This window comes from Neovison vison, chromosome X, assembly GCF_020171115.1.
Source record: "Neovison vison isolate M4711 chromosome X, ASM_NN_V1, whole genome shotgun sequence".
In the NCBI taxonomy this organism is placed as follows: Eukaryota; Metazoa; Chordata; class Mammalia; order Carnivora; family Mustelidae; genus Neogale; species Neogale vison.
Window position 1 is genome coordinate 119,724,239 of NC_058105.1, and position 27,683 is coordinate 119,751,921.

Genomic DNA, 27,683 nt, shown 5'->3' on the forward strand with positions numbered 1-27,683 from the left:
AAACAGTTCAACATAAAATTTACCAAACCAGCAAAGATGCACTTGGCGGTGTGGGAACAGCAAAACTGATTGTCGAGAGAGTAAATCCTTTGTAGCCTTTCCGGAGGGGCAATTTAGAAACACTTCAGGAGTCCTATCTCTTGATGTAACAGAATTTATCCTAAGGAAACGGTCAGAAATGTGTAAAAGTATTTAAGGAAATCCACAACAGGACTGTTTGTAGCACTGGATTCTTTAATAGTGCAAAATTAAAGATAATTTAAAATCCAACAATAGGGACATGGTTGAATAAATGGACAGGTCCACGCTGCGCAGTGAGAAAAAGCAGCTTGATGAAATAGGTTTAGCGGAGGGGAAAAAAGCATTTTCAACTGCAGCCATGTATGAGCTCCGCGTTAAAAAGAAAAACACATGTACAGACGCAGAAGAGGAGGGAAAAAAGACATAAGCACTGCTCCCGTGTTAACATTCTCACTAGGGGCTAGGATTACAGGTGATTTCCAGGTTATCTGTACATTTTAGGTTTTCTAGGTTTCTACACTAAACACACTGATTTTTAGAGAATAAAAAGCTTTTTTAAATAGGCTTCTGGCCGGCTTGCTAACCCATGGAGCTCAGAGCCCTCTACGCCTACGCAGGTAGGAAGCAGCCATCATCATAAATAAGATCTGCAGTCCGTGAAGAACAAAGTACGTTTATTTGCATTTGGGGCTCTGGAGAGTTCGGTCTCTGCTGCCTGACCTCCTCCTGCCGCGACTCCTGGACCTAGAGGAGCTCTGGCTCCGGCTGCCCCGGCCCCGGCTGCGGTCCCTTTTTCTTCCTCTACTTCGGGAACTGTGCCTCTCGCGGCTCCTGGACATGTGCTTGTGAGACTTCTTCCCCCGGTGACTGCTTCTCCTTTTCCTCTCCGCTTCCCCATTTCTCTTGTAGGAGTGGGATGGACTAGGGCTTCGTCTCCGCCTGGGCCTGCCATAGTACTCATCGTGGTGGCCCGTCCTCTCTCTCCTCTCCGAGCCCTTACCAAAGGAGGAGCCCGTCCGCTCGGGAGACAGGTAGATGTCTCGGTTAGCTTCCCAAAACTCATTGTTGGGATTTCTGAACACGTGCAGGAAGTTGCAGTGCTTTCCTCGAGGGCACTGTTGTATCTCAAACAAACCTGCAACGGCACAGTGAGGAAACAGCATTTACCGCCGGGACTCCATCCTTTCCAGAGGGTTCGCTGCCGATGGGCAGACGCGCCTGACCTATCTCCTCCTGCGGCCTATATGGATGGACGTCACAGCTCTGGCTCCCAGAATTTCAAAAGTAAAAGCTCTACCAAACGGCACTGTGAATGGTAACAAACTGGAGGTTTTCAGTAAGCCGGGTATCCTGTCCCCCGACCGGATGAGGGGGTGGAGGGCGACAGAACACACGGTGACCACATTGGGGGGGGCGGTTGGCGTTTCCCCATCCCACTGATGGACAGTGTCGAGCCCTAATTAATCCCGAAGAACCGGCCCTCGGGAGCCCCGGGACACGGCGCTCCGAGAGCACAGTGGTGGCAGGCCCGGACTGCTGGCCAACAGGGAGCCTGGGAGAGGGGCAGGCCTTGGGATTCTCTTTAGACTTTAAGAAGACGGTCAACATTGGCCTAACGCTTTTAACTTTACCAAGTGCTTTTAATATGGAAGATCCTTGCCACGGTGAAATCTATTTGAACCACTTCAAGATCCTCTTGACGCTCTCTAACTTTTTGAAAGTCCGTAAATTCCCCAAATATGGCAAACAGTTAAAAGTGAAATATCCGCATACCACACATTATATACGAAAGGTCAAAATCGATCAGAGTCTTAAATGTAAGACATGAAACCATACAACTGTTTGAGGAAGATACACAAGTAAAATCTGCATGACACCAAAAGTACGAACAAAAAAAACATAGGGATATAAACAGATAAAATGGATTTCACCAAAATTATAAACTTCCATACTTCACAGGACATCATCAAAGTGAACAGACAACCCACAGAATGGGGGAAAATATTTGCCAGTCATATTTGCAAGAGGCTTGTCCGTAGGACAGGTCAAACACTCTTACAACCCGATAATAAAAAGACAACCTAATTAACAATGGGCAAAGGTATCTAAACAGACCTCTCTCCAAAGAAGATACACAAATAGCCAGTAATGAGGACACATGAAAATTGTTCAACATCATTAGTTACTAGGGAAAATAACAAAGCTGTTATTTAAAAAAAAAAAAGAAAAAATTAAACTAGTCTCCTGCTTCGGGGGAGCCAATGTCACACTCAGAAGTACCTCACTGAAAACACATTGGATTCCCAGGAACTGACAAAAATAATTGCCTTCAGGGGAAAAAAAAAACAGTTCCATCTCTTCCAGCCCACAAACTTACACGTTTCAGGCATAACGGTTCTTCTGCTTTCCAAAGCAAGGAATTCTAAATCCTTTGTTCCCCCTTCAATAAATAGTTTTTGAGTGACAGCGTCCATTAAGACCAAGCTGCCAAAGATAAACACTTGGTAAATTAGAGATTTTTTTTAAATTAGAGGCTTTAAGCCAGCAAGTGTAAAGCCAAAAAAAGCAAAGGGGAAGAAAAGTGCGCCCCCTAAGGCACAGACAGTTCTACCTCTTTGCTTCCAGAGTCGATCGACAATAAACAGTTTGACTAAGCCCATGAGACAGAAATAGAAAAATAATGAGGCCTTCCAGAGGGCTGGCTACGCAAAGGACTGACTCATTTCTTGACTTGCCGGCCGCAGTCCGATGAGTCAGTCTCACTGAATGCGCCCTGACCGGATCCTACAGCCATAATCAATCTCCACTGCACGCAAGCATGTCTTTCAAGCAAGGCAGGAACTGTTAAAGCACTTTAGGCGGCAAGGATGACAGAAAATTCATTAGGGATAAAGATGGGGGGGAAAACTCAGCTTCAGTGAGGGGGTCCAATGAGGAGAGATCACTTCCGACGTTGCAACAAGGAAAAAGGCTCCCCAAAGACACCCAGGACGGAGGATGAGGAGATGGGAATTCCAGCCCCAACTCTGTCACTGATACACTGTAACTTCTGTCACCTCCTCCAGAAAGTGACGCACAAGGGCCACAGAAATGTGAGCTACTTTATAGAACGATCTCTGCTCGTCTAGTTCCTGAGACAAAAGCCATGTTTCGCCCCTTTAAAAGATTGTTTTTTGGGGTGCCTGGGTGGCTCAGTAGGTTGAGCATCTGACTCTTAAGCTCAGCTCAGGTCTTGATCTCAGGGTCGTGAGTTCAAGCCCCTCACTGAACTTTAAAAAAACAAAACAAAACAAGTTTTTCTCTTAAGAATGTCCCTTTACACAACAGTGGAAGCCCTGGGGTAAAATCATCATGTTGTATTTTACCACAAATTGCCATTTTCCATCGGGTCACTGGGCAGAATTCGCACTGAAGCTGCCGTCCTGCATACCATCGTCCGTTAAACAGGGAAAGGGCTGCTTGGCATTCTTCTTCCCTTTAAAAAAACAAACCAACCCACAAATTAAAGGATGCCTTTTACAGTAACTGTCTATTATGGAGATGACCCCTATTGTTAACTAACCTTTTTATTAGTTTACCGTAGGACCACCAAGTTCACTGCTTTAGTACTAGGGAGTCCTCATGGGAGCATTCAAGCTCCTGAGAGCTCACAATTTATTCAGGAACGCTTTTTACTAACCCTCCCTGAGGTCCTGATCCATGGAAATCAGCTTGAGTCAAAGCTGCTTAAACCAAGACTGGACCATTAAAAATGCACAAGTGTCTTCCACTGTCAGAGCCGCTCCTTTCTTAGCTAGGACTGCTATTTTTCCTTATTACAATGGTTAATTTAACCCATTAGCCACAGCATGGCCCAGATAAACAGCAGGACAAGCAGAAACGATACACCAACTGCTGTCTTAGAGGGCCGAAGGCACGCCGAGATGGCACGGGGCTTCCATTTCTGGCTCGTTCAATGTATCCTGTTCTGTTACCCCTTTTCAGTGTGTATTTTAATTATTAAAACTATGTAAGTAAAAAAATAACCATCGTAAAAGATTCAAAACTATGTAAGTACACAACAAATGAAATACAAATGCATTTTCAAGTCCCTTCTCTATGTATGTCTATATTAGCCCTTAATATTTATATTTTTAAAAACACCACGCACATGATAGCTATCTATTTAGTGGGGGAAACCTGGACAGCAACATAATTATACTACCCGAGACAAAACAGTAAGATGTTTATGTTCAGGATACTTACGATTGATACTGAACATACACATTGCCCCTCAGATGAGGTTCCAAGTTGCAGCTGACCTAAAGAGCAATGAAGAATTTGATCATGAAAAAAAAAGAAAAAAAGAAAAAAAAAAAAAAAAAAAAAAAAGGAAAAGAAACCCTCCAATCATCATAATACACTTTGTCCAGGGTGGCACTACCAAAAGCAGTTCTCATTTGAAGATTCCAAATACCCCTCCCCGGTCTATGCAGGGCTTCCGCACGCAGCAGCGATAGAGGCCCCAACTATCTGATCCCTGCTGATCCAGATTCATTTTTCACAGACATGAAATGCTTCACACATACGTAAAAATACACAGAGCAAAAATCAACACACATGTCCAGCCCCCAGGTTCAAGACCAACGCTTTCCATTTTTGACGAAGAACGGTTAAGTACGCAAAACATTCAAGACCCCATTGAAAGCCTTCTGCCTATGTTCCCTTCCCCATCACAGGGATGACCACAAACCATCCTGAGGCTGGCGTATCCTTCACGTTCCAAAGGCAAACACACAGACGGACACACATGCACCTGTGTGCAGACACCAACACTCGTATCCGTGTGTACACAGGCAGACACACATATGTCACACACACACCATCAAATCCTATGCATACTATGCATAGACGTGTCTCTTATGAATACACGGGTATATTTATGTACACATATGCAAAGCAACTTGTATATATGTACTGATAAACAATATACAGTACTGCTTCATACATTTACAATTTTTACACAAATAATGTATATTTTACATTCTTTTTGCACAGTATCTTCACAGAAACATAAGGACTCATTTTAACTGTACATTGGATATATCAAATTATCAAATTTATTTATCTACTCCTCTAATGATGACTATCCAGGATGCTTCCAATTTTTCATCAACAAACAGCACTGCAGGCCACATTCCTGGACATGACTCTGTGGGGAGAAGGATTTCTCTAGTATGCATAACCAGGAGTACCAGGGCGATTTATAAGTTATACGTGCTTTCAACTTCACTAGGTATTCACAAACTGCTCTCTGAAGTGGTTTTACTAATTGGTATTTCCTCATCCACTCCTGGTATTAATAGAATTTATAATTTTTTTTTACCTGGTAGGTGTGAATAATCTCATTTCATATGCACTGTTCTTACTACTAGTTAGATTGAACATCTGCCTTCAAAAATGATAAATCTGGACAAACAGATCAATGGAACAGAACAGAAAGCTTAGAAGGAAACCCATGATTATACGGTCAATTAATCTATGACAAAGGAGAAAAAATACGCAATGGGTAAAAGTCTTGGTATTTTGGCTTTTATAAATGGTGCTGAGAAAAATGGTCAGCTACATGCAGAAAAATGAAACTGGACCACTTCGCTACACCATACACAAAAATAAACTCGAAGTGGATTAAGGACCTACATGTGAGACCTGAAACCATAAAAATCCTAGAAGAGAGCACAGTGATTTCTCTGAGGCTGGCCCTAGCAACATTTTTTTCTAGATAGGCCTCCTGAAGCAAGGGAAACAAAAGCACAACTAAACTATTGGGACTACATCAAACTAAAAAGCTTCTGCACAGCAAAGGTGACAACCAACCAAACTAATAAAGGCAACCTACGGCAGGGGAGAAGATATTTGCAAATGACATATTTGATAAAGGGTTAATATCCGAAACACAGAAAGAACTTCTACAACTCAACACCCAAAAAACAAATAATCCCATTAAAAATGGGCAGAAGAGGGGCGCCTGGGTGGCTCAGTGGGTTAAGCCGCTGCCTTTGGCTCAGGTCATGATCTCAGGGTCCTGGGATCGAGTCCCGCATCGGGCTCTCTGCTCAGCAGGGAGCCTGCTTCCCTCTCTCTCTGCCTGCCTCTCCATCTACTTGTGATTTCTCTCTGTCAAATAAATAAATAAAATCTTTAAAAAAAAAAAAAAAAGGCAGAAGACATGAACATTTTTCCAAAGAAGATATCAAGATGCCCAACACAGGAAAAGCAGCTCAACATCCCTTATCATCAGGGAAATGCAAATCAAAGTGACAACGAGATGCCACCTCACACCCATCAGGAAGGCTAAAATCGAGAAGGTAAGAGACCAGCAGTGTTGGCAAGGATGTGGAGAAAAAGGAACCCTCGTGCACTGTTAGTGGGAATGCAAACTGATGCAGCCGCTGTGGAAAACACCAGGGAGTTTCCGCAAAAAGTTAAAAAAACAGAATTACCATATGATTCAGTAATCGCACTACTGGGTATTTACTCAAGGAATACGATAACACCAATTCAAAAAGAAACATGCACCCTGATGTGTATAGCAGCCTCATTAAGAATAGCCAAATTATGGAAATAGCCCCAGTGCCCATCAATAGATGAATAGGTAAAAAAGGTGTGGCATATATATCCAATGGACTATTACTCTCACCATGAAAAAGAATGAAATCCTGCCATATGCAACCTGGATGGAACTAGACTGTATAATGCTAAGCGAAATAAGTCAGAGAAAGACAAGTACAGTGATTTCACTCATCTGTGGAATTTGAGAAAACAGGGGAAAAAAGAGAAACTGAAAATAGACTCTTAACTAGAGAACAAATGGGAAGGTGGGGGGAACAGGTGAAATAGATGAAGGGGATTAAGCGTACACTTACCTTGATGAGCCCTGAGTTATATCAAGAATTCGGGAATCACTATGTTGTACACTTGAAACTAACACTAGATGTTAACCATACTGGAATTTTTTTTAAAAAGGACAAATCCGATTTGTTTTTATTCAATGGTATTGAATAAAAGGAGGTCCTCAAATATTGATAGAAATGCTTAGCTTTTATTTTCAAAATGAATCTACAATGTTACAAATTTGTTCTATAGTATTTTTGTTCGAGTACCCAAAAAGAGGCACAATCTGTAATGATCGTTTATAACACCATCCTTAGAAGGAAGACTAATGACAGTTTATAACACCACCCTTGAAGTCTTAAAAGGCCTTGGGAGGCCACATCAGTTACACCAGTGACCTTAGACATCATTCAATCCAGTGGTTCCCAAGGACCTATTAATTTTCCATCATGAATTCAATGTTTTGGAACTTTTCCTACTAAAAATCTACCGAACAGCTTTCCATTTGTAAATGCTAATGTGATTAGCATGAGCTTTGCTGATAAAATTCTAAACGGAAGTGGGGAGGGGGACCAAACCACACCGTGGCTAGCAGGTGCAGCCTGTTCTAAGCAATGATTTCCACTAACCCCGTGGAAGTTCTAAAGCAGCTCCATCGCTGACGTCACAGAACCAGTAAAACGTAGGGACCCCACGAGGGAAACCACTGATGGGGTCCAATTCCCTCCCTTTCGGGAAGAGGCAAAGACAAGAAGAGGTAAAGTGACCCACTCGGGAGCACAGAGCTAGTCAAACCATGAGGACCGCCCGGCTGGCCCCGCCATACTAGTATTTGTTGCTTACGCGGAGAAGCGGCATGAAGACCGGAAGGTGCGTGCAACAGAAGCAAGAGGTAAAAGGGAAAGAGAAATTTTAAAAGATTTTTTCCTTTTTTTAGATTTTGAACTCAGGGGCTCCTGCATGGCTCAGCTGGTTAAGCATCAGCCTTGAGCCCAGGTTCTGATCCTGGAGTCCTGGGATCGAGCCCCGTGTCCTGCTCCCTGCTCGGCGGGGAGTCTGCTTCTCCCTCTCCCTATGGCCCTACCCCAACTCCTCCTGCTCCTGTTCTCTCTCTCTCTTTCAAATAAGTAAATAAAATCTTTAGAACAATAAAATAAAAATTGTGAGCTTAGTGGACAGAAGGATAGTTCTGCGTTTCATGACTGCTGTTGGGGGCTTAGCAGCCACTGTTCCTCCCTGTTCCAGCTTTGCCCTGTCACTGCCAACTTGCAGAGGAAAAAACCTCGTGATTTTATTCTTTTTTCCCTTTCAAATTATGGGACATTCCCACTACTCTAACAAACCAAAATCACTGCTGTCTGGATCTTATCAAGTCAGTTAAGTGGGAGGCCTCAGTATGCTAGGATTCAACCCCCGGGGTCCCATGAGCAGCCACTGGTAAGTACATCTGCCTTTATTCTTGCCTTGAGGAACCTTTTCCAGTAACCGTGTACTCTCGGGGGCTCTTTTTCACCGGGTATGCTGCATCAGAAGCCACGATTTGGGGAACACTATGTTCAGTGCTGAGAGTACTGAAGGCGTAAACACACTGTCAGAAAAAGGAATCAAGGTTTCCGTTCTCGGGCAGCTCCAGAAGAGTAAGTGCCTCAATGGAAGGTGCAAGCGGGCGCCATCCACATCACACAGCAAACTCAGTGAGTGGAGAGCTGGGGAGGGCGAGCACACCATGGCTCTAGGGAGACCCACCACAAAGGAAGGGCGGGGCCGCCTTCGGCCTCACGGGCAGCCTCTAACTGAACGCTGGCATGGCTATCTGCAGACCTTATGCAGCTCGGATCTCATGCAGTCCTGCTGCCGCACCGGCAGTGAGGGCCGGTGGGAAGGGAGTCACATCTACCGAGCACCTGGGTGCCCAACTTGGGACCAGGCCCCACGCCATCGCACACGCCCCGCCCAGGCAGACAGCCTGCGCCCTAGCGCTCGCATCCTCTAGGGCACTTTGGTGGGAAGTGAAGCAGTCCCCTTCTTCATGTGCATCGTGCACACCCACCTTGAACTGGATCACCTTCCCCACGTTCTTGAACTCGGGAAGCACGTCATCATAGAACTCCAGGAACTGCTGGTAGGTTTCCTCTTCACTGTACTCGAGGCTGGCATCCGGGTCATAGTCATCCCTTCTGCACTGCTCCATTCCAAATGTGGTGAACATGCTTTTAATAAGGAGTGTGGGGCTCGAGGCTGGGAAATTGTGTTTACGTGAACACCTGCACAGGAAAGGAGAACTTAAACGCAGCACTCCAAGAGTGAGAAATCACACATCAAAAGCTTCCTTTAAATTGGAGATGGAGACTCCAAGAACTTGCTTAACTGCAAGATAATAAACGCCATCCAGGCGTCAATCCAACACTTGAACTGCTCTAAGACTGACCGATATATATATATATATATATATTTGCTCTCCTTAAGATGTGAAGTTGGGAATTATTTCCACATCCGTATGCCACTCAGCTGCCTTTGCATGAAGTTCACAAAGCCTCACACATGTAAAAAAGCACAGGAGAAAGGTCCGCTGACACGGCATACTGTGGTGACAGGCCGACACTGTACGTGGGACTCAGGAGGAAGGTGAGAACAATACAATCCTGGCTCTATACCACCTTCTTCTAACTCAGTGCTGAGAGATGAGGGTAATGTAAGAGTTTTGAGCTAACGGACTAGTTCAATTGCACATATGTATACGTGTCATTTCATGGTGTTCGTGACATTTTTCTATTTCTTCCTCTGATCCTAGCAACCCGTTAGGACGGTTGGGGCTAGTATTTTCTCCACTTTGCAAAGGGAAGCTGAGGCCTAGAGAAGCACTCTTAAAAGGCACACGGCTGGTAAGAGAGGGCCCAGAGACGGGGGTTAACCTCCAGTCTAGTGCCCGTTCACCATCTGCGACAGGACGCAGAGAATTCTCGTGTCATTAGGTGGCGAACCATTATGAACAATTTTCTTTTCGTAGTTTGAACTGAGCCAGGCTGTACCTGAGTCATTCAAGTCTTACGTGAGTCTACTTTATTCAGTTCCCTCTCCAAAAATGAGGGGGGAAAAACATACTTCAAGGTTCCAAATCATCAGATTTTCCTAATTAGGTTTCCAGTTAAAAAAAAAACTGGTTAAGACAAAATTTTTAGGAAAAAAACAATCCCCAGAACGAAGGAAGAAAAAAAGTTAAAGAACAAGATGAGTGTTAGAAAAATCAATTGCCTCAAAATGCCTAAATGTTTCCCTCCTCCTCACTTTCCATGTCTTCCAGGATACACATCTGTGCGCCATGTGACAGCAGGGAGGGCCCCCCCCCCGCCCCACACACCGTGCCCGGCTCAAAGATGCAATGTCCAGTCATGGGAAATGTTCTGTTCTCCAAAGGACCCTCCTAGATGATTCAGCAGAGACCTCGTGATGAGCTCCACCTTCCCAAGCATGGCTGCCCACAGCACAAAGAGGTTAAGTTCAAGCTGACTTCGAGTGTCAGCAGTGAGTCAGCATCTTACACGGAGAAACACACACAGACTTTAAACAAGGAACCAGTTTATGGGGGCTAAAATTCTGCTCATGGGATTACTACATCTGAATGAACCTGGCTCTACTTCCTAGGGTGTCAAGCGAGCCTCTGAGTTTTGGAACTGAGCCCGAATCCCTGTTTAGGGAAAAGCCCCACTTGGCCTGGAGACAGTCCATACAATCTGCGTCTCATCAGGGCTAGCCCTATAGCTCCTACTGAGAAGTCACCTAAGACAAGAGACATTTGGGGAGGCAATCGAAAGGTGTGATGCCAAACCTGTGTGAGTCCCAGAATCACCTGGAAAGAACTGAGATTTCTCAGGTTCTGTTCCAGACCATCTGTTAAGACCTCAGGGTGGGGAAACCCTATTTTCAGAGAAACTCCCCACTTGATCCTGAAGGTCAGCCATGTTTGGGAACCCCTGGTTTAGACTATGCTATTTACTTACGAGGCAGATACTAGAATCATGTAAGACGGCCATGAAACCACACAGTAAGAAGTTACCCTAGCCCAAGGTCAGCCAACGAAACATGTGGTCTCCAGATGGCCCCTCCGGTGGAGCTAACTGACTACACCTCTTTTTCTCTTCTGGAGGGAGCACTCACTACCTTTGTCCTTCACAGATTTCAAGGTACATGCTGAAATTGGGCTGCTTATCGTTTACTGAAGGTCTCTGTTAAGAAACATTTTCAGGAAAATTATGTAAGCAGCTGTTCATAAAACATCTATCAAAGTTATCATCCACCTCCTGTTCCACGGGACAAACATTTAGAATCTGATGCCTGCGAAATCTGTCTTTCCAGAGATACCATGCATTCTTTTGGGCAAGAACTAAATCTCTGCCTGGGCTGTGTTAAAATCCAGAGCCAAGTGCACTGCACACTCACAGTAACGCCCTCTCTCTTCCTTTCCTTGCTTTCCATTTCTTTCATTACACTTGGGGCAGTACATTATAAGCCCTCTTTCAATCACTTCTGGAAACGAGGGAGTTATGAATAACTACTCTGAAAAGTAAGCTTTACCTTTCATCAGCGATTATGTTTTCAGGAGGGGAAAAAACACCACCACCACGGAACTCCCTTCCAAGCTGTGACTCCATGCAGTATCAACTCCAGAAAGGTTCTAGAATTGAACCTGGGACTAATTACAAAACCAGAACCACCAAAGTAATGCTGGGGGGATGGAAGTGTCTGAAGTGACAAGCCTGAACAGGCAAGAACAGCTGTGTGATTCTGAAGCAAGCCACTGTGGCTCTGGAAAAGGGGAACGGCTTCATTGTCTCCACCGATGGTGCTGGATTTTATAACTGCTCATTTCATAGCATTTTACTTCATAATTCATCACTTGAGTGATGAAAATACCCAAATTGCTCTCATACTTTGATAGCTGTGATCGTGAAATTTCATATGCCTATGAAAATACGAAAAAATGTTCACAAACCAATCTGCTCACTGTCACTATTTCCTTGGAATGACTCTCAGGGGTGTGTGGGAGAGCCTGGCAGCCCATGCTCCTTCCTGCGCACAAGCACTGCCCGTGCAGGACTTCTCTCCTCCTCTCACCTGTGGCCATCAAAAGGAGAACTTAGAATCAGAGGACCACAGTCTTAAAATACAAGGAAACGTTAGAGATACAGCATAAGCAAGGAATCCTGTAGCCAGAAAACCTTAAAGGCCATCGGGTTCAGCTACTCACAAAAATGTGAATTTATATCGAGTCTCAACTGTCTTTCACAGGTACCTCCCAAGTTTTCTTTGGTGGGGGGTGTTTAACATCCATTATTACTATTTCTTGGTGAAACTAAGCATATGTTCAGAAGATATTTCTAAAGGCAAAAGGGAATAAAATCTCTTCTCCTTTCCTTAGTTCCTAGTTCCTCAGGAGGCTGTCACTACTGACCACATCCTGCAGATCCTCTCACAGGCTTTAGCCAACACCAGCTATCAGCCGTAAGAGGAGCGGCACATCCCACATTAGTGGCTCTCCGTCCTAGGGTGTGTGTGAACACCTGAGGACACTTCAAAAGTAAGGCTGCCCAGGCCTCAGAGATTTACTCAACCTCTGGTAGGACATAAATTTTTAAACGCTTTCTAGAGGATTCTAACGTGTACCTGGGTTGAGAACCACTGCTCTTAAAAAAAAAAAAAAAAAATTAAAAGGCACAAGGGCTTAACTTAAACAAGAAAAGAGGAAGAGAGAGAAAGTTTGTATTTTCAAAGAAGGACATGAAACTCATGGCTTGGATAATTTTATGAATAAAATAACATGAGTGACAACATATAGTTTTCTCATTAAATACATATGAATTTGCCTATTCGTATCCCTTTTGGGATTAACAGGACCTTAAGAAATGATGAGATCTCTTCTGCAGAATGCTTAATCATTATATTTCATCTTACATAGATTCATTCACCATTATGAATTATTTTTCTCCTTTGAGTTGTTCATTCATAAATAAGCCAAATGATAAACATCACCAATGCTTGGCATATTATCAAGTATTTAAATATTTGCTTAATGAATGAAGACATCGGCACTTAGTTCTCTACATGAACGTCTTGGTTTCAAAAATGCTGAGGCTTGGGACGCCTGGGTGGCTCAGTTGGTTAAGCGTCTGCCTTCGGCTCAGGTCATGATCCCAGAATCCTGGGATCGAGTCCCACATCAGGCTCCCCGGTCAGCGGGGAGTCTGCTTCTCCCTCTGCCTGCTTCTCCCCCTGCTTGTGTTCTCTCTCTCTCTCTCTCTGGCAAAGAAATAAAGTCTTAAACCACTGAGTCAAAAGAGGTGGACAACAGAAGTGTCTCAAAGAATAAGGGCAACCATAACAAAATGAAAATATACCAGTGACCACTCAGGCCAGGGTCTGCCATGTGCCTGCCACGGGGTCTGTGCTTTCCTTGCATCCACTCTGTGCGGCCTCACCACCTCCATCGAAGGGAGAGACTGCTGGTCATCCCCATTTTACAGATGAGGAAACCAAGGCTCAGAAAGCTTAAGGATCTTGCCCAAAGGGAAAGGTGCTCAAGTCTGCTTCTGCACCCTGGCTCTGCTCCTGAGTCAGAACAGACTGAGAATGGGGAATTAGAATACTTTTCCTCACTCACTCGGGTCCTGGCTTTCACAGATAACCCTTGGGTATTGGGTGCGCCAACTTCTCAAAGCCTCTTTTGCGCATAGTGTTGGCCACTCAAAAAGAAGTCAGTCAGTAAGCACATAAATAAATAAAGAGAGAGAGAGAGAGAGAGAGAGAAAATAAGCCAAGCTGCTCCAGTCTCTTGAAATACGTTCTTTCCCCATCCAAGTCGTCCCACGTGGACTAATGCAAGCACAGGAAGAAAACGAAAAGCACAAGGTCTTCATGAAGCTGTGGAAGGAATGCAAAGGAAGCTCTAGGAGAGAACCAGGCTGAGCTGACCCAGGGAATAGGTACCAGAAGGGCAATGCAACTGGAGAAGCAGCAAGGATGCAGGCGACACCTGACTGGGAACCTTTCAAGCTCAAGCCCACGGTGCTTCCAAAGAGAGAACTAAACAACCTTGACATTCTGATTCACTGTATTCTGACATGATAAAACAAAATGAGTTACCTATCTCCAAATCTGCACGCTCCTGTTTTACTGTAGAATGGACAATTAGCTCGATCTTTCTCCATTATCCTTAAGTCGATGGGTGGCTCTGGGTTTTGCCATGTGGCACCATTTTCCAACTGTTGAAAATAACCATGACTTTTACTGGTGGTATAAAAATCCATGATAAACTTGATGTTTAAAATGCATTCAAATATTTTGGTCAAAAAATATATGGGGACTTAAGAATATACACATTTAGGTCATAACAGGCAATCGAGACTTCACAATCATCCAGAGACATGTATGGTGTCTTTCTTGGCTCCCAGTCATTGCCCAGGACCGGGCATCACCGTGGCTTCTGGGAGCAGTCACCAAGGTCTCCCTGCTGCCCATCCATTCTGAATGGGGTCAAAGGACTTGTCAGGGAACCACGCCTAAGACCCAAGGCGCTCTGTAGCAAGTTCTACCATTTACTTCGGGCCAACAGTGCGTGGTGTCGCTCGCACACACTTTAAGGACTAGAAATAAGTAGAGTCCGCAGCAGGGGACTTGACACCATTTGCTTTTGTTCATCAAAAACCACTTGCTGCTGTTGCTGCTGTAAAAATCACAGAGCTGCGAAGTGATTCTGATATTCAGATGTGACCTAAATAGCTTACCACAAAATTAACATTCTACTAGAGGAACAGTTTTTAAAGAAATGTTCACTGGTCTCAAATTCTGAATGAAAGGTTTGAAAATACCTCATTTTCAGCCTGCTCCAGCATCTTCTGCACAGCTTCCTACAAATGGTGCAAACATAGGACTAATGAAAACCTGCAAGTCAGGAAAGTCACGTCTGGTTTCTCTGGTTAAGAAGCTCATGCGTAACAATTCATAAGAGAAAACAAAAACAGAAATCACACCCGCCAAATGCTTTAGGTTCTAATTTGCTTTCTACAGCACAGATCTTCTGAAAAGCTTTCAAAGGACATATAGCTGAGAATGTTTATTCAAGCAGGACATTTATTAGCTCCCACTGCAAAACACAGTCTTATAATAGTTTGAGTAACAGTAATATTTAGCGTATTTGATCATATATACCACATTCTAGCTTTCCAGATGAGTGATATAGCATCAGTGAATTATTACATAATGCAATGCTCAGATCAAACATCATCAACACTTAACAGATCTTAAATTATGACATGAACATAGAATTCGGGTTGATGAGAAAATCTCAAACTTTTCGCTAAGACAAAGAAGTCTTGCAATATACCAGTACATTCTGAGCTCACTGTCATTTAAACAAGTTTTAAATTATTCTTGACAATCATTTAAACGATTTTTCTTGACTTGTCATTTAAACAAGTCTTAAATTATTTCCTTGCCCCTTAAAGCATTACATAAAAGACTCCTCTGTCTAGCTGCTTGAGGATGCTACCCGGTCACACGGGGGACCAGGCTAACTCCACGTGCTCGCAGGGCAACTCTGGTTCTTCACCCCCATCCACCTGAACGCCCCACATCTCAGTAACTGATGCTGCCATCCACTTGCCCAGCTGTTTGGACTAACAACCTAGAAGGTAGAACTGGAACTCCTCCCCTTTTCCTCCCCTCACCGTCCATTCAGTCTACAAGCCAGAGAGCCCCACTGCCTCTCCCTCCACACACCCTGCCTCTGCGTACTTATCCTTACGAAGCTCCGCCCTTGTCCAAACTACCATCATGTCCTATCTGCGACAGTGGCCTTCTAACTGGTCATTCTATTTTCACTCCTGTATCCTTAGTGCAGGCTCCCTGCTCTCTACCCTCCCCCTTCTTTATATAAGTTAGAAGGATCTGGTAAAGGTAGAGATACAAATTAAATGAAGTCACACCCTGCTTCGAAACCCTTCAATGGCTTCCCATGGCACGTAACATAAAACCCAAACTCCTCCTTCCAGTCCAGGAGATCTTACATGATCTGACCCTGTCTACCTTCCTGACCCCCTTCCTTGCCCCCACCGTTCTCTCCTTTGGTCTCCAAGATTCAGGCACCCTGACATCTTTTCAGCTCCATGGTTCAGGCCTCTTTCCTCTGCCTGGACTCCTTCTCCCCAGGATCTTTGCACTCAGGTATCAGCTCAAACACTGGCTCCTTGGACAAGTCTTCCTTGACCAGGCAATCTAAAGAAGTACATCCCTACCCCAATCACTACCGCATGGCTCTTTATTTCTTTATAGCACTTAACATCATCTCACAGCACGTAAAATTATTTTTTGGGTTACTTATCATCTGGCTCCCCCATGTAAAAAACTCAAGGAGAGCAGGGACTGTGTTTTTCACTGCTCTATCTCCCTCTACTAGAAAAGTATCTAGAGACAGAAGAAACACAGACTGCATGCCCCTTTATACATGCTTACAACCTACCTCATTTTACCTGCCTCTGTAATATCTCACCTGACTTCCTTTGAAACAAAAGCCTTAATTTTTTTAAAAGCAGCCTTGGCTTTTTCCTAATGTCAGAAAGACCTCAGTTGAGAACATTCTACTGTCGAAATGGGACTCGACTGCTCTATAAACGATGACAAGTTCCCAACAACTTCCCTGTCCCCTAAAAAGCTAGCGTGGTCTCGCCTCATCCTAAGGCAACATTCAAATGAGGGGGTTAAAAATGTGCACTGGAGAGGTGCCTGGGTGGCTCAGCCAGGGGAGCGCCCGGCTCTCCGTTCCGGCTCACGTCACGATCTCACCGGTCGTGGGATCGAGCCCCGCGTCAGGCTCCGTGCTCAGCAGGCAGGCGACTTGAGGATCCTCTCCCTCTACCCCTTCCCCTGCTCACGTACTCTCTCTCACGCGTGCTCTCTCTCTAAAATGAATAAATAAATCTTTAAAAAATAATTGCATTGGAATTCACTGATGACCTGAGACACAAAATACAAAAATTTGTGGAGGCTGCTCCTACCCTATCATGACTAGGATATAAACAAATGCATTTTTAACTACCCACTTTGATGCTATTCAAACTTGGGAATATGATAGAAAAGATACATCCTGAGGACTCAGTCAAGGAATGATGAGCTGTGGGATCTTGGAAATAAATACACTGTGTTAAGGAACAGCAGCAAAATAAACCAAAGCAATCTTTAAAAGACACTGAAAGATACATACACATACCTTATAGACTCACTCTTTTTTTAACGAGGAACTACATGTTAGCTACAATGGCCTTTATAGCCAAGTAGGAAAGGCAATCATGATTTAGCAATAAAACAATATTTCCTAACTCCTCAATATTGGAGTTCCTGATTTTTTTCAGTCAATTCATTCTTGCTGACATGTTATAAGCAGTTAAATGTCTTACTAACTCAGTGAGGATACCACACAAAGTATTCTCTAAATGGGCCAACCCATATAGAAAAGAACCTCAGAAAAATGGTTTGATGTGAATGTAAAGAGCTAGAGCAAAAACAACATTTGCCCTAGGGTGGGACAAAGTGGAAAGCAGGGGCCAGCTGCCTGTTTTTCAAAACAAAACAACAAAGTTTTACTGGAACACAGCCACAACCATCATTTACGTATTACCTAAAGCTGTTTTCACGCCACACCAACAGAGTTGGATGCTTGCGACAGAGACCATACACACCATAAAGCCCCGAATTTTTACTCTGGCCTTTACAGGGCAAGTCGGCCAATGCCTGGTATAAAGGGACAGAAGGGTAGTTAAAGGCAAAACTTAATTTAAGGTATCTGCCACTGCACAGACCCAAAGGAGAGATAAGGGAACTCGAGCATGTATCTGTACTAAAAACAGGACTCTTCCTAGACAGGAAAACGAAGCCCAAAGGCTGATATGCCTCCAGCTCATTCCTTAGCCCCATCCCACACCGTATCTGTGCACCAAGAGGATACGCAGTGCGTTTATCCTCCTGTGACAGGAATCACCTCTCTTTCTCTCTTCTCCTGTAGCTTCTGTTCCTCCTCTTCTCTCTCTCTTCTTTGCTGCTCTTCCCATTCTTCCTTTAACTTTCTCTTTACCAGAAAAAAGAAAGAGAAGGAACGGTAATTCTTGTCACTTACTTCTTGAAAACATTTAACATATGGGGCAGATAAATGAAAAACTTTGCCACTGGTAAAATGCGTACTACCCACTTTAAGTTCGAGACCTAGAACTCTTACTGGGAGTTATTTTGGGTTAACTAATTAGCCAGCCATCGGACTAATATGGTACCTCTTGTTCTTCTTGCCGTTTTCTAGCTGCCTCTTCCTTTTCCTTCCTTCTTCTGAATTCTTCTTGTGCTTTCTGCTCCCGAAGCAACCACGCCTCATGTAATTTTTGCCTATAATGTAATGATGTAATCAAATAAGAGAAACGAACACTAATCTACAATTACATACACACAATGATAGCAAAATGACATATTTGAGAATGATCAAGCTATCACGAAAGGTATTTTCTAGAAAGCAGTTCAGTGGAGGGTAAGAGGATCTCTTCCTAGAGGGTAACAGTTGAAAATCCCTACTTCTACACTTCCTGTCCGTGACATCTTTCACACAGGAACAAGGACACTACAACTTGCCCTTTAGGCTGACCATCAGGATGACCATCAGGATGTTTAGGTGTCAATAAAGATCCCAACAAGTCTCAAGGCCCCCTCTAGCTTTTCAAGTTCAGAAGGTCCTACCCTTCCCCTTCTATGCATTTTACAGCGGCACCTGTGAGACCGCGGCACTCTGTCTTTGCACTGCTCCCGTAGGCAGTTAAGAGTCTGCCATGGCTTGTCCCAAGCACATAAACTGCTCAAAAAAGGGAACAGAACTCTATCTGAGCAGGTTTTAAAATAAAGGAAGCTACAGGTTTTGTGACAAGGAGTTATACAAATAAATTAGCAGCTGTCTAGTTTATTTTTAAAAATGACCAATTACAGGGTGATGCTACCTTAAAATGGCAAGTGTCTCAGACATCCAATACTGAAATTTCTAGCTGAAAGATGGGCTCCATTTCTTTTTTCTTTTCTTTCTTTTTTTTAAGAGCCCAGCGTGGGGCTTGATCCCAGGACCCTGGGAGCCAAATGCAGACGCTTAACCAACTGAGCCACCCCGGTGCCCCTGATGAGTTACATTTCAAAAGTTCAAAAGCCAATTAGGTGTTTAGAACTTTGATTGCATTTTCCCACTGAATTTTTAAAAGGGAAGTGAAATATGAGAAACAGTTCTGCATTACTTCAGCAACATTAGGCGTTACATAAGGTTTTAGTTGTAGTCTGGGGAACCGATTCACAACTTCCAACACCCTATGGGAAAAGAGATTTCATTTCCAGCTACGGATTTCAGGAGCCCATCTTTTCACCATGGTGAAGGCGGGCACATTGCATCGCTCAATGGTCCCGTGCAGGTTGTGGGTTACGTACAGATGTTTCAGTGTGTAGAACTCTGACTTTGGAGTCTTTTGAAGAACATTAATTATACATAAACCAAACCAAAGCACATATCAATCGAAGAGTCAATGCTGACAGAGCTGCAACTTGTGGTAACTGTTGAGAAGCAAAACTGGAGACCTCCACACACACAGCTCGGTCAGACCCGGGCACTGGGAGGCCCCGAGGAGTGTCTAGCACGGCTTCCAGCAGTGTCGGGCTGTGCCTTCCGGCTGACCCCAGCCCCTCCTCTCCCACCCCCCCTAAAATGCCTGCCAGACAAAGCTCAAAGCTGCTGGGGAAATGGACTCTGCTCTAGCCAACACAGGACCACAGGCCCCTGCCTTTGCTTTCTTACAGGATTTACTAAAAATGGCTTAAAATTGTGATTCGGTCTCTCTCAAGGACCTGAGAGCCATTTCTTGGAAATGTCATCTTTAAGAAGGAGAGGGCCCCTGTGTCCCAGTGTCTGCGAAAGGCTGGAATCCTAACTTGCCTAACTGCCTGCTGGCCACATTTACCCTGACCAGCCCTTCACACATCCTCCCCCTCTCATTCCTCTGTGCCCCTACACTCCTCCTGCCCTCTCCCTTGTAAAGGTGCCAATCGCCCCAGCATGAATCAGAACGGAGCTCAGCTCTTTCCCCGACAGGCCCAGGCCGGCACTCCAATCTGTTCTCACCACTTCAACGTCTGCCTGTGCTCGTCTCTGACACTCTGCATGTGCTTTCAGGCAGTACATCAAGCCATACAGTGTTTCCGCAGAATTAATTCTCCCACTTTTCGGCAACACACTACCTTGCAACTGGTACAGGAGCAAAGATCAAAGGAACACAAAGATCTGGTTACCTGATTTAAAAGAAGCACCTCAAATTAAATGGGAAAAGAGAACAAATGACCCCGATTTCATACCATGTATGGCATCTTCATCATAACAGAAATCTCTAACAACCAGAGAGATATTACTGCGTCTCGACGTCTCCTATCTACTAACACTATGTTAAGTGCATACACTTGCCACCTCATTTCATCTCCCCAATTCCATGAGGTAGGTACTAGGACTGATTCTATTTCCATTTTATCTCCATACTTAAGGCAAGGAAACTGAAGCTTAGAGAGAGAAGCAACTTGAGCACAGCTAGAAGGCGGCAGGGCCGGGACTCAAGGTTGTTCTGGCTCAATCGACTCCATGTTCTCAATCACTACTACATTTTCTTTTGGCATTTTGCTGATTGCACCTATTTACATGCTTAAGTGGAGAACAGGAGTGTGAGTTACATCCAAAGCAGCAACATTCCCTACTAAACATGCCACTAAATAGCTAGAGATCGCCTATAAAATTTTCTTACTCCTTTTAAAATTTTTTTTTTTTTAAAGATTTTATTTTATTTATTTGACAGAGAGAGATCACAAGCAGGCAAAGAGAGAGAGAGGAGGAAGCAGGCTCCCTGTGGAGCAGAAAGCCCGATGCGGGACTCGATCCCAGGACCCTGAGATCATGACCTGAGCCGAAGGCAGCGGCTTAACCCACTGAGCCACCCAGGCACCCTAAAAATATTTTTTTATCGTGGCAAAATATACATAAGAATTTAGGATTTTAATCATTTTTAAGTGTACGGTTGAGTACACTCACATTGAAGCACATTCACATTACTGTGCACCATTTGGAAAAACAAAAAACCAAAAAAACAAAAAACAAAAAACAACTACCCCCTGAAAAATACTAAGCAAGAGAAATAGAAGATTTTCATCATCTTGGGATGGAAGAGGCCTTTTATAGTCCAGAGACCATGGTCAGATATAATGATGAAAGTCGATGACGTGAAAATCAAATTATGGAAGTAATGTCATAAGCCAAGTTAGGTAGGACTGATGACAAATGAAAAAAACATACATCACACATATGACAGATAAAGGACAAATATCCTGAATCAGTAATAACCTTGCTTACCCAACAAACTTAAAAAAATGTTTCCCAAAAGAGGAATGTAGAAGACTTAAGCAATCTAAAATAGGTAATAAAATATATTAAAAAAATATATACAAACTTGGAGCGCCTGGGTGGCTCAGTGGGTTAAAGCCTCTGCCTTCGGCTCAGGTCATGATCCCAGCATCCTGGGATCGAGCCCCACATTGGGCTCTCTGCTCAGGATGGAGCCTGCATCCTCCTCTCTCTCTGTCTCCTCTCTCTGCCTGCCTCTCTGCCTACTTGTGATCTCTGTCAAATAAATAAATAAAATCTTTAAAAAAGAAAAAATATATATATACAAACTTACTAACTAGGAAATATACATTTGAAACAATGAACTGCAACTTTTCACTACAGGAACTTTCAAACTTGATGCCTGGTGTGAGTGAAGAAGGTATGGGGATACAGGCACCTTGATTCACTGCTAGATGGGCTGCAAACTGGAGGTGCCCTCTTTACCCAACCATCAACATTTTACATTACTTATCCTTTTCCCAACAATTTCATTTCTAGGCATTATCCTGAGGAAATAATAGGACAATTACCAAGGATATATAAGCATGGATACCCATGGCAACTTTTTAGAGAACTGCAAAAATATCTGAGTATAGGGGTGCCTGGGTGCCTCTGTGGGTTAAAGCCTCTGCCTTTGGCTCAGGTCATGATCTCGGAGTCCTGGGATTGAGTCGAGCACTGGACTCTCTGCTCAGCGCGGGGCCTGCTTCCCCTCCCCCCGCCTGCCTCTCTGTCTACTTGTAATCTCTATATGTCAAATAAATAAATAAATAAATCTTTTTTTTTTTTTTTAAAATCTGAGTACAAGTAGTAAATAATAGGAAATAGAAAGTGAATGTTATTTAATAGTAAATAACCCAAATGTCCATCAGTAGAGAACTACAGATTATGGATCAAGAATAAATTATGCGGGGCGCCTGGGTGGCTCAGTGGGTTAAGCCGCTGCCTTCGGCTCAGGTCATGATCTCAGGGTCCTGGGATCGAGTCCCGCATCCGGCTCTCTGCTCAGCAGGGAGCCTGCTTCCCTCTCTCTCTGCCTGCCTCTCCATCTACTTGTGATTTCTCTCTGTCAAATAAATAAATAAAATCTTTAAAAAAAAAAAAAAGAATAAATTATGCTACAACCATACCATGGACACTGTGCTGCCACTGAAATGGTTGAATTAGGTATCTGAACCATCACTGAAATATAGGTCCTATATATTAAGCAAAAAAAAAATCCATTAAAAATGCATAAATAACATCCCATTATAGACATAAACACATACAGTACATCTACACTCTTACATTTTTAACAGCTATCTTTGGGTTTGCTGAATTCACTGAAGCCCTTTCACTCTTTATACTTATTTCAATTTTTTTTTGGAAAAACATTTTCAAATTAGCAAAAATAGTGAAAAATACTCCCATTTAAGAAAAATTAGAACATCTAATTTTAGTCTGTTAGGTGGAGATTTAAATATTTTATCCAGGGTTATTTTATAAGACCTGTTTTGTACAAGGTGTTATAAAGGAGACCTGTACTAGTTTGTAGAGACTTATAATATTTTTAAAAATTTCTTTCTTTCTTTTTTCTTCAAAAGATTTTTTTTTTTTAATTTATGACAAGGAGAGATAGGGAGAGAGGGAACACAGCATGGGGGAGCTGGAGAGGAAGAAGCAGACTCCCTGCTTCTGGGACTCGATCCCAGGATGGTGGGATCATGACCTGAGCCCAAAGCAGACGCTTAACAACTGAGCCACCCAGGCCCCCCCTACCTTTTTTTCTTAAGTAGGTGCCACACTGGGTGTGGAGATCCTGAGATCAAGACCTGAGCTGAAATCAGAGGAGTCAGAAGCCCAACCAGCTGAGCCACCCAGGTGCCCCAAGACTTATAATACTCAAATAAAACAACTGGATTTATGAGGAAGTTCTCCGATCACTGCTGACCTTTCTATCTCCAACAGCTTCTCTTCTTCTAGGCGTTGTTCTTCAATAAAAGCATCCTCCTCCTCCTTCTGTGAGAGTCCTAAGGAAATTTAAATGTTTTATTAAATGATCCAAATATTGTAAAACCTTGGTCAATGATTCAGGGGGAAAAAAAGATAAAATCTAACTATTACAAATATGGTACCAATCTGTTTTTAAAACCTTCTAATAAGGGATCCAACCGACCAAATTTGAAAAAATTTTGAAACCCAAAATGAATAATAATGGTAGGTAACACATTCAATTTAAAGTATTAATTTATGGTTCCACAGTGATACTCAAAAAAGTGGTGGGGTATGAAAAGGAACATTCATCTTTACAGAAGAATGGCAACTAAAAAATGCAGAAAGACTTAAGTAGAAAAGTCATTTTTGCAACCCCACTTTAAGAACGGATTTTTTTTTTAAATGCTAAAAACACTGGTTGAAAGCTTGTTGGGAAGAAGATACTTACACCATCTCAAAACATCAGCTCACAGAGTACTAATTACAAAAGGGAAACTTCCTTTACAATGGAGCCATCAGACTGGCAACACTTTGACCACTCGCGGCAATACTAAGAGGGGAACAACCTGACATTACAGCCCCCTGATGTGGGCAGTGAGAGGTATACAGCATCAGCTTTGTAGGATCTGCCATAATAGGCGTAACCTGAAGCTAATCAGGAGACAGGCTAATCGAGAATGCAGGGCATTCCACCAGACAACTGGCTTGAACTTTTCAGTCATCAGTCTTGGTTTGGGAAAGTTCAAGTATGGCCTGCATATCACACACCATTGAATTACTATTCCTTTACTTGGCTGCAAGTCTGATATTATGCACTTCATTCTAAGGAGATGCAGGCTGAAGTATTTAGTGGTGAGAGATCATGGTACCTGCAACTGACACGCAATAAATTCAGAAAAAATATGTACATATGTATCTATATATATAGGGAGTGAGGCAAAATGTTAACACTGGCAAATCTAGATGACATGTTCATGGATATTTATCGTACCATTTTTTCAACCTTCTGTACACTGGAACATTTTCAAACTAAGAATATGGGAGGGGCACCTGGGGGGCTCAGTGGGTTAAGCCTTTGCCTTTGGCTCAGGTCATGATCTCAGGGTTCTGGGATTAAGTCCTGCATCAGGCTCTTGGCTCAGCTGGGAGCCTGCTTCCCTCTCTCTCTCTGCCTACTTGTGATCTCTCTCTGTCCAATAAATAAATAAAATTAAAAAAAAAAGAATATGGGAAAATATTTTTAATATAACAACTTATTATATAATAATTATATATATATAAATTCTTAATCAGAATTTAAATTTGGGAGGGGGGGAAGGACGAAAACTGAAGTGATCCTAAGGAAATATAACAGAAGATCTCAGGCTTAAAGGAAAAAGATTTTCTGTCACATATGTTGAGTATAGGTCTAATCAAAGGCACACCCAGTCCTAGATAATTACAATTTAGTTTTCTTAAGTACATTCTATTATTTTAGTACCTGAAATTAAAATAGGTTAAAAAAAAGAAAGAAAGAAAAAAAATTGGGGTAAATTCTAGCTCACACAGAATAAAATCTAATTATTCAGATTATTAAATGAGCTAATGTTCCGAAAGGGGCTTCAGACACCCTGGCCCAGAAGCTATGCCTGACTGACTTAGAGAGGTATGCCTATAGACTAGGCACTGTCTAGCACAGCTGATACTCAAAAATATCTGTTGCCTGACTCACTCAACCCCTCTATCCTCCCCAAAACAAGCTCACACTCCTCAGAAGTGATCACTAACAGTACCAGGTGTAGCATTTGCTCGATACACATACAGTCAAACATATGCAAGGACACATGTAAGTATACTATACCTAATTGTATCATACATGTAACTGTATAAACTGGAATCAAACAACTTGCTTTTGATTCTGAATGCCACCTTAACTTCTGACAAGGCAGCTCATTTCAGGCTATTTCAAATAGAGCTGGATGCTGAAGAGGCTACCTATAAATGAGAGGTCAATATTCCAGAAATTTCTACCACCCATTTTCCAATTCACTCTTAACAGCAATTCGTATAGACTATCTCCCTATTCTAGCCTTCGGGGTACTGTCTGCCCATTCAATCTGTGCTACAATGAACAGCAGTGTTTGGTAGGCCACACTATTCATGAAGCACAACTAAGAATTAGGAGTTGGAGTGGACCAAAGTAGGAGCAGTAGTCCAGACACAAGTGCTTCGACTTGGATCTGCCATTAGCTATATAATCCTGACCAAACCAGTGACTGCACCCTTCAACTGACTAAACTGCCAAAGAACATGATCTGCCTGCCTCTTCACAAAGGCTCACTCTGAAAGCACTGTGTGAAGTCAAAGGGTGGGGGAGAGGGGGAATCCAATGCAATAAAAACAGCTCTAGGATTTAAGAAAGGGAAAAAAGATTAAGTAGTTTAAAAAAAAGTTTTATTAAAGAATACTGGTTAAGTAAACAAAGGTAGCTGAGATCATTGCGGGAGGGGATGAACACAGAAACCAAGGGCATCAATAACTCCAACCTACCCTGTTTTTTGCTTTTATCCCTGATACTATGTCCTGCCTTTAGTGGTCTAGTTATGAATAAAAGACGCTAACACAGGCCGCAGGTAAACACCCTGCTTCTCCCATTCTGAATATTCCAAGTATCGCTACTAAAAATAAGTACTGGACAATTCCAAGGGCAAATACAATGTCTACAGTTATGTTTCACAAGGCTAGAGAACATTGGTTACTTGAGGCCTTTGCCTGTGGACTACAGGAATCGTCTAGATACATTTTTGCAAAGTATTTAAGTATCAAATCATTACAATGTATACCTATAACTAATGTGTCAATTATATGTCAAAGGAAAAAAAAAAAAGAAGTATGTGAAGATCTGCCTGGATAACCTGGATGGCAAAGATTATAATGCAGTACTGCTGTGTGATTTCAGTGCTTCCATCTGCATTCATAACTAATATATAATTTTGTAAGTTATTACTAACTTCATTCTATTAAACAAGCGGGTTTAATAGATATTTGTTAGATTCTGCCATATGAAGGACAAATGACACCAAAGCCAGTAAAAATGACATCATAGCCAGTATTTTAATAGGAAAAAACAACAACTGGTAATAACCACAGGGCAACAGTAGTGGCACTCCCAACTCCAATCAGTACCATATGCACGCTCAAAGCTTGTCCCACACCATCCCCAACATCACATTAATGTAGATTTGAATTTTACTGGGTGTGTAATTTCACTTGGTTTTATAATCTTGTACATAGGTCGTTTTCTAGTCAAATAAGAGTTTTATATCTGGTTTTATGCTTATGTATATACTTCAATGGCATTAGTAATAATCCGAGTCAACAAAGGGTCTGTTGTTACTCACGTTTGAGAAAAATTTGCAAAATGTCTAAAGCCCTCAAGTCCTGCTGCTTTTACAAAGGAAAACATTCGCTCAATACTCACTATGTGCAAGGGCTGTGCTAGCTGCTGTAATTCATGAGGCCTGCACCTGTAATATCAGATACTTCATCAATACTTACACATAATCAGTGCTTGATTCACCATGACCTTTTTCCCCCTCTTTGGTACGTTAATATCGTTTCTGAAGTAGGTCTAACATAGCTTTACTCGGGAGGCAGCAGACGCCGTAACTCTCAGCAGGTAAGTACTTGGCTTCCTTCTGGCACTGGGGCTTCGAGTTAAGACGGGAGCGGAGAGAGCAATTTCAGACACAGAAAACGGGCTAAGGAGTCGGTTACCTGAGTCCCTCAATCGAGCCAGTTCTTGCCGTCGTTTCTTTCGTTTCGCCTTCTTCAGGGCGGCCCTGTACTTTTTGTGGCTGGAAGATTGAAACAGGCGCACACCCGCGTCAACTGACCGCACCGGCGGCGCTGCCTGAATGCCCCCCACACACGCCGCGCCGCGCCCAGTGACAGGAAATCGCTCGGGTGCCGGGGGGTGAAACCTTGCTTCCCGGGTTTTCATTACGGAACACACATTTACTATCGCCTCGCCATTCCACGACCAGATGGCAGGTCTTTTCCAGCCCACCGCCTGTTCCCCTCCTCACCTCCCTGAACCCACAGACGCCCGTGACAGTCCGGGTCGCACCCTCGGGAAGGACTCCAGCGGCAGCAGTAGCTCGCGTGCTTGGTCCAGCTCCCCTTTCCTTCCTGCTTACACACCCTCCACGTCCAGCCTCGGGCAGCTCCGTCCCCTCTTCTCGTCGCCTCATCTCCCACAGCCCCGCTTACCTTAGTATCTCAGGAAACAACATCTTGTCGGGCGCCGCCATTTTGCCAGGACCGCCACGCCCCCCTAGAGTTGAGCGGAAGA

At 43.3% G+C, this 27,683-nt stretch overlaps 1 protein-coding gene across 1 annotated transcript; it reads right to left on the reverse strand.

Moving 5' to 3' along the window:
- Positions 1–214: 214 nt before the first annotated feature.
- Positions 215–27,676, reverse strand: ZRSR2 (zinc finger CCCH-type, RNA binding motif and serine/arginine rich 2). Its single transcript, XM_044234608.1, has 11 exons — positions 27,602–27,676; positions 27,107–27,186; positions 23,307–23,385; positions 18,207–18,315; positions 17,921–18,007; positions 14,757–14,795; positions 14,032–14,150; positions 8,945–9,158; positions 4,267–4,322; positions 3,387–3,496; positions 215–1,156 (listed from the first exon to the last, which is right to left on the reverse strand). The coding sequence occupies exons 1-11, from the start codon at positions 27,640–27,642 to the stop codon at positions 696–698; spliced, it is 1,395 nt and encodes a 464-aa protein (XP_044090543.1). The 5' UTR covers positions 27,643–27,676; the 3' UTR covers positions 215–695.
- Positions 27,677–27,683: the final 7 nt, after the last annotated feature.

What these genes read in the sequence shown, in the direction of transcription:
- ZRSR2 (XM_044234608.1), bottom strand. Translation starts at nt 27,642, where the DNA reads ATGGCGGCGCCCGACAAGATGTTGTTTCCTGAGATACTAAG. An exon ending in GGCTCGATTGAGGGACTCAG is followed by an intron (nt 23,386 to 27,106) that starts GTAACCGACTCC and finishes AAATTTCCTTAG; the next exon opens with GACTCTCACAGAAGGAGGAG. An exon ending in AACGGCAAGAAGAACAAGAG is followed by an intron (nt 18,008 to 18,206) that starts GTACCATATTAG and finishes TTTCTGGTAAAG; the next exon opens with AGAAAGTTAAAGGAAGAATG.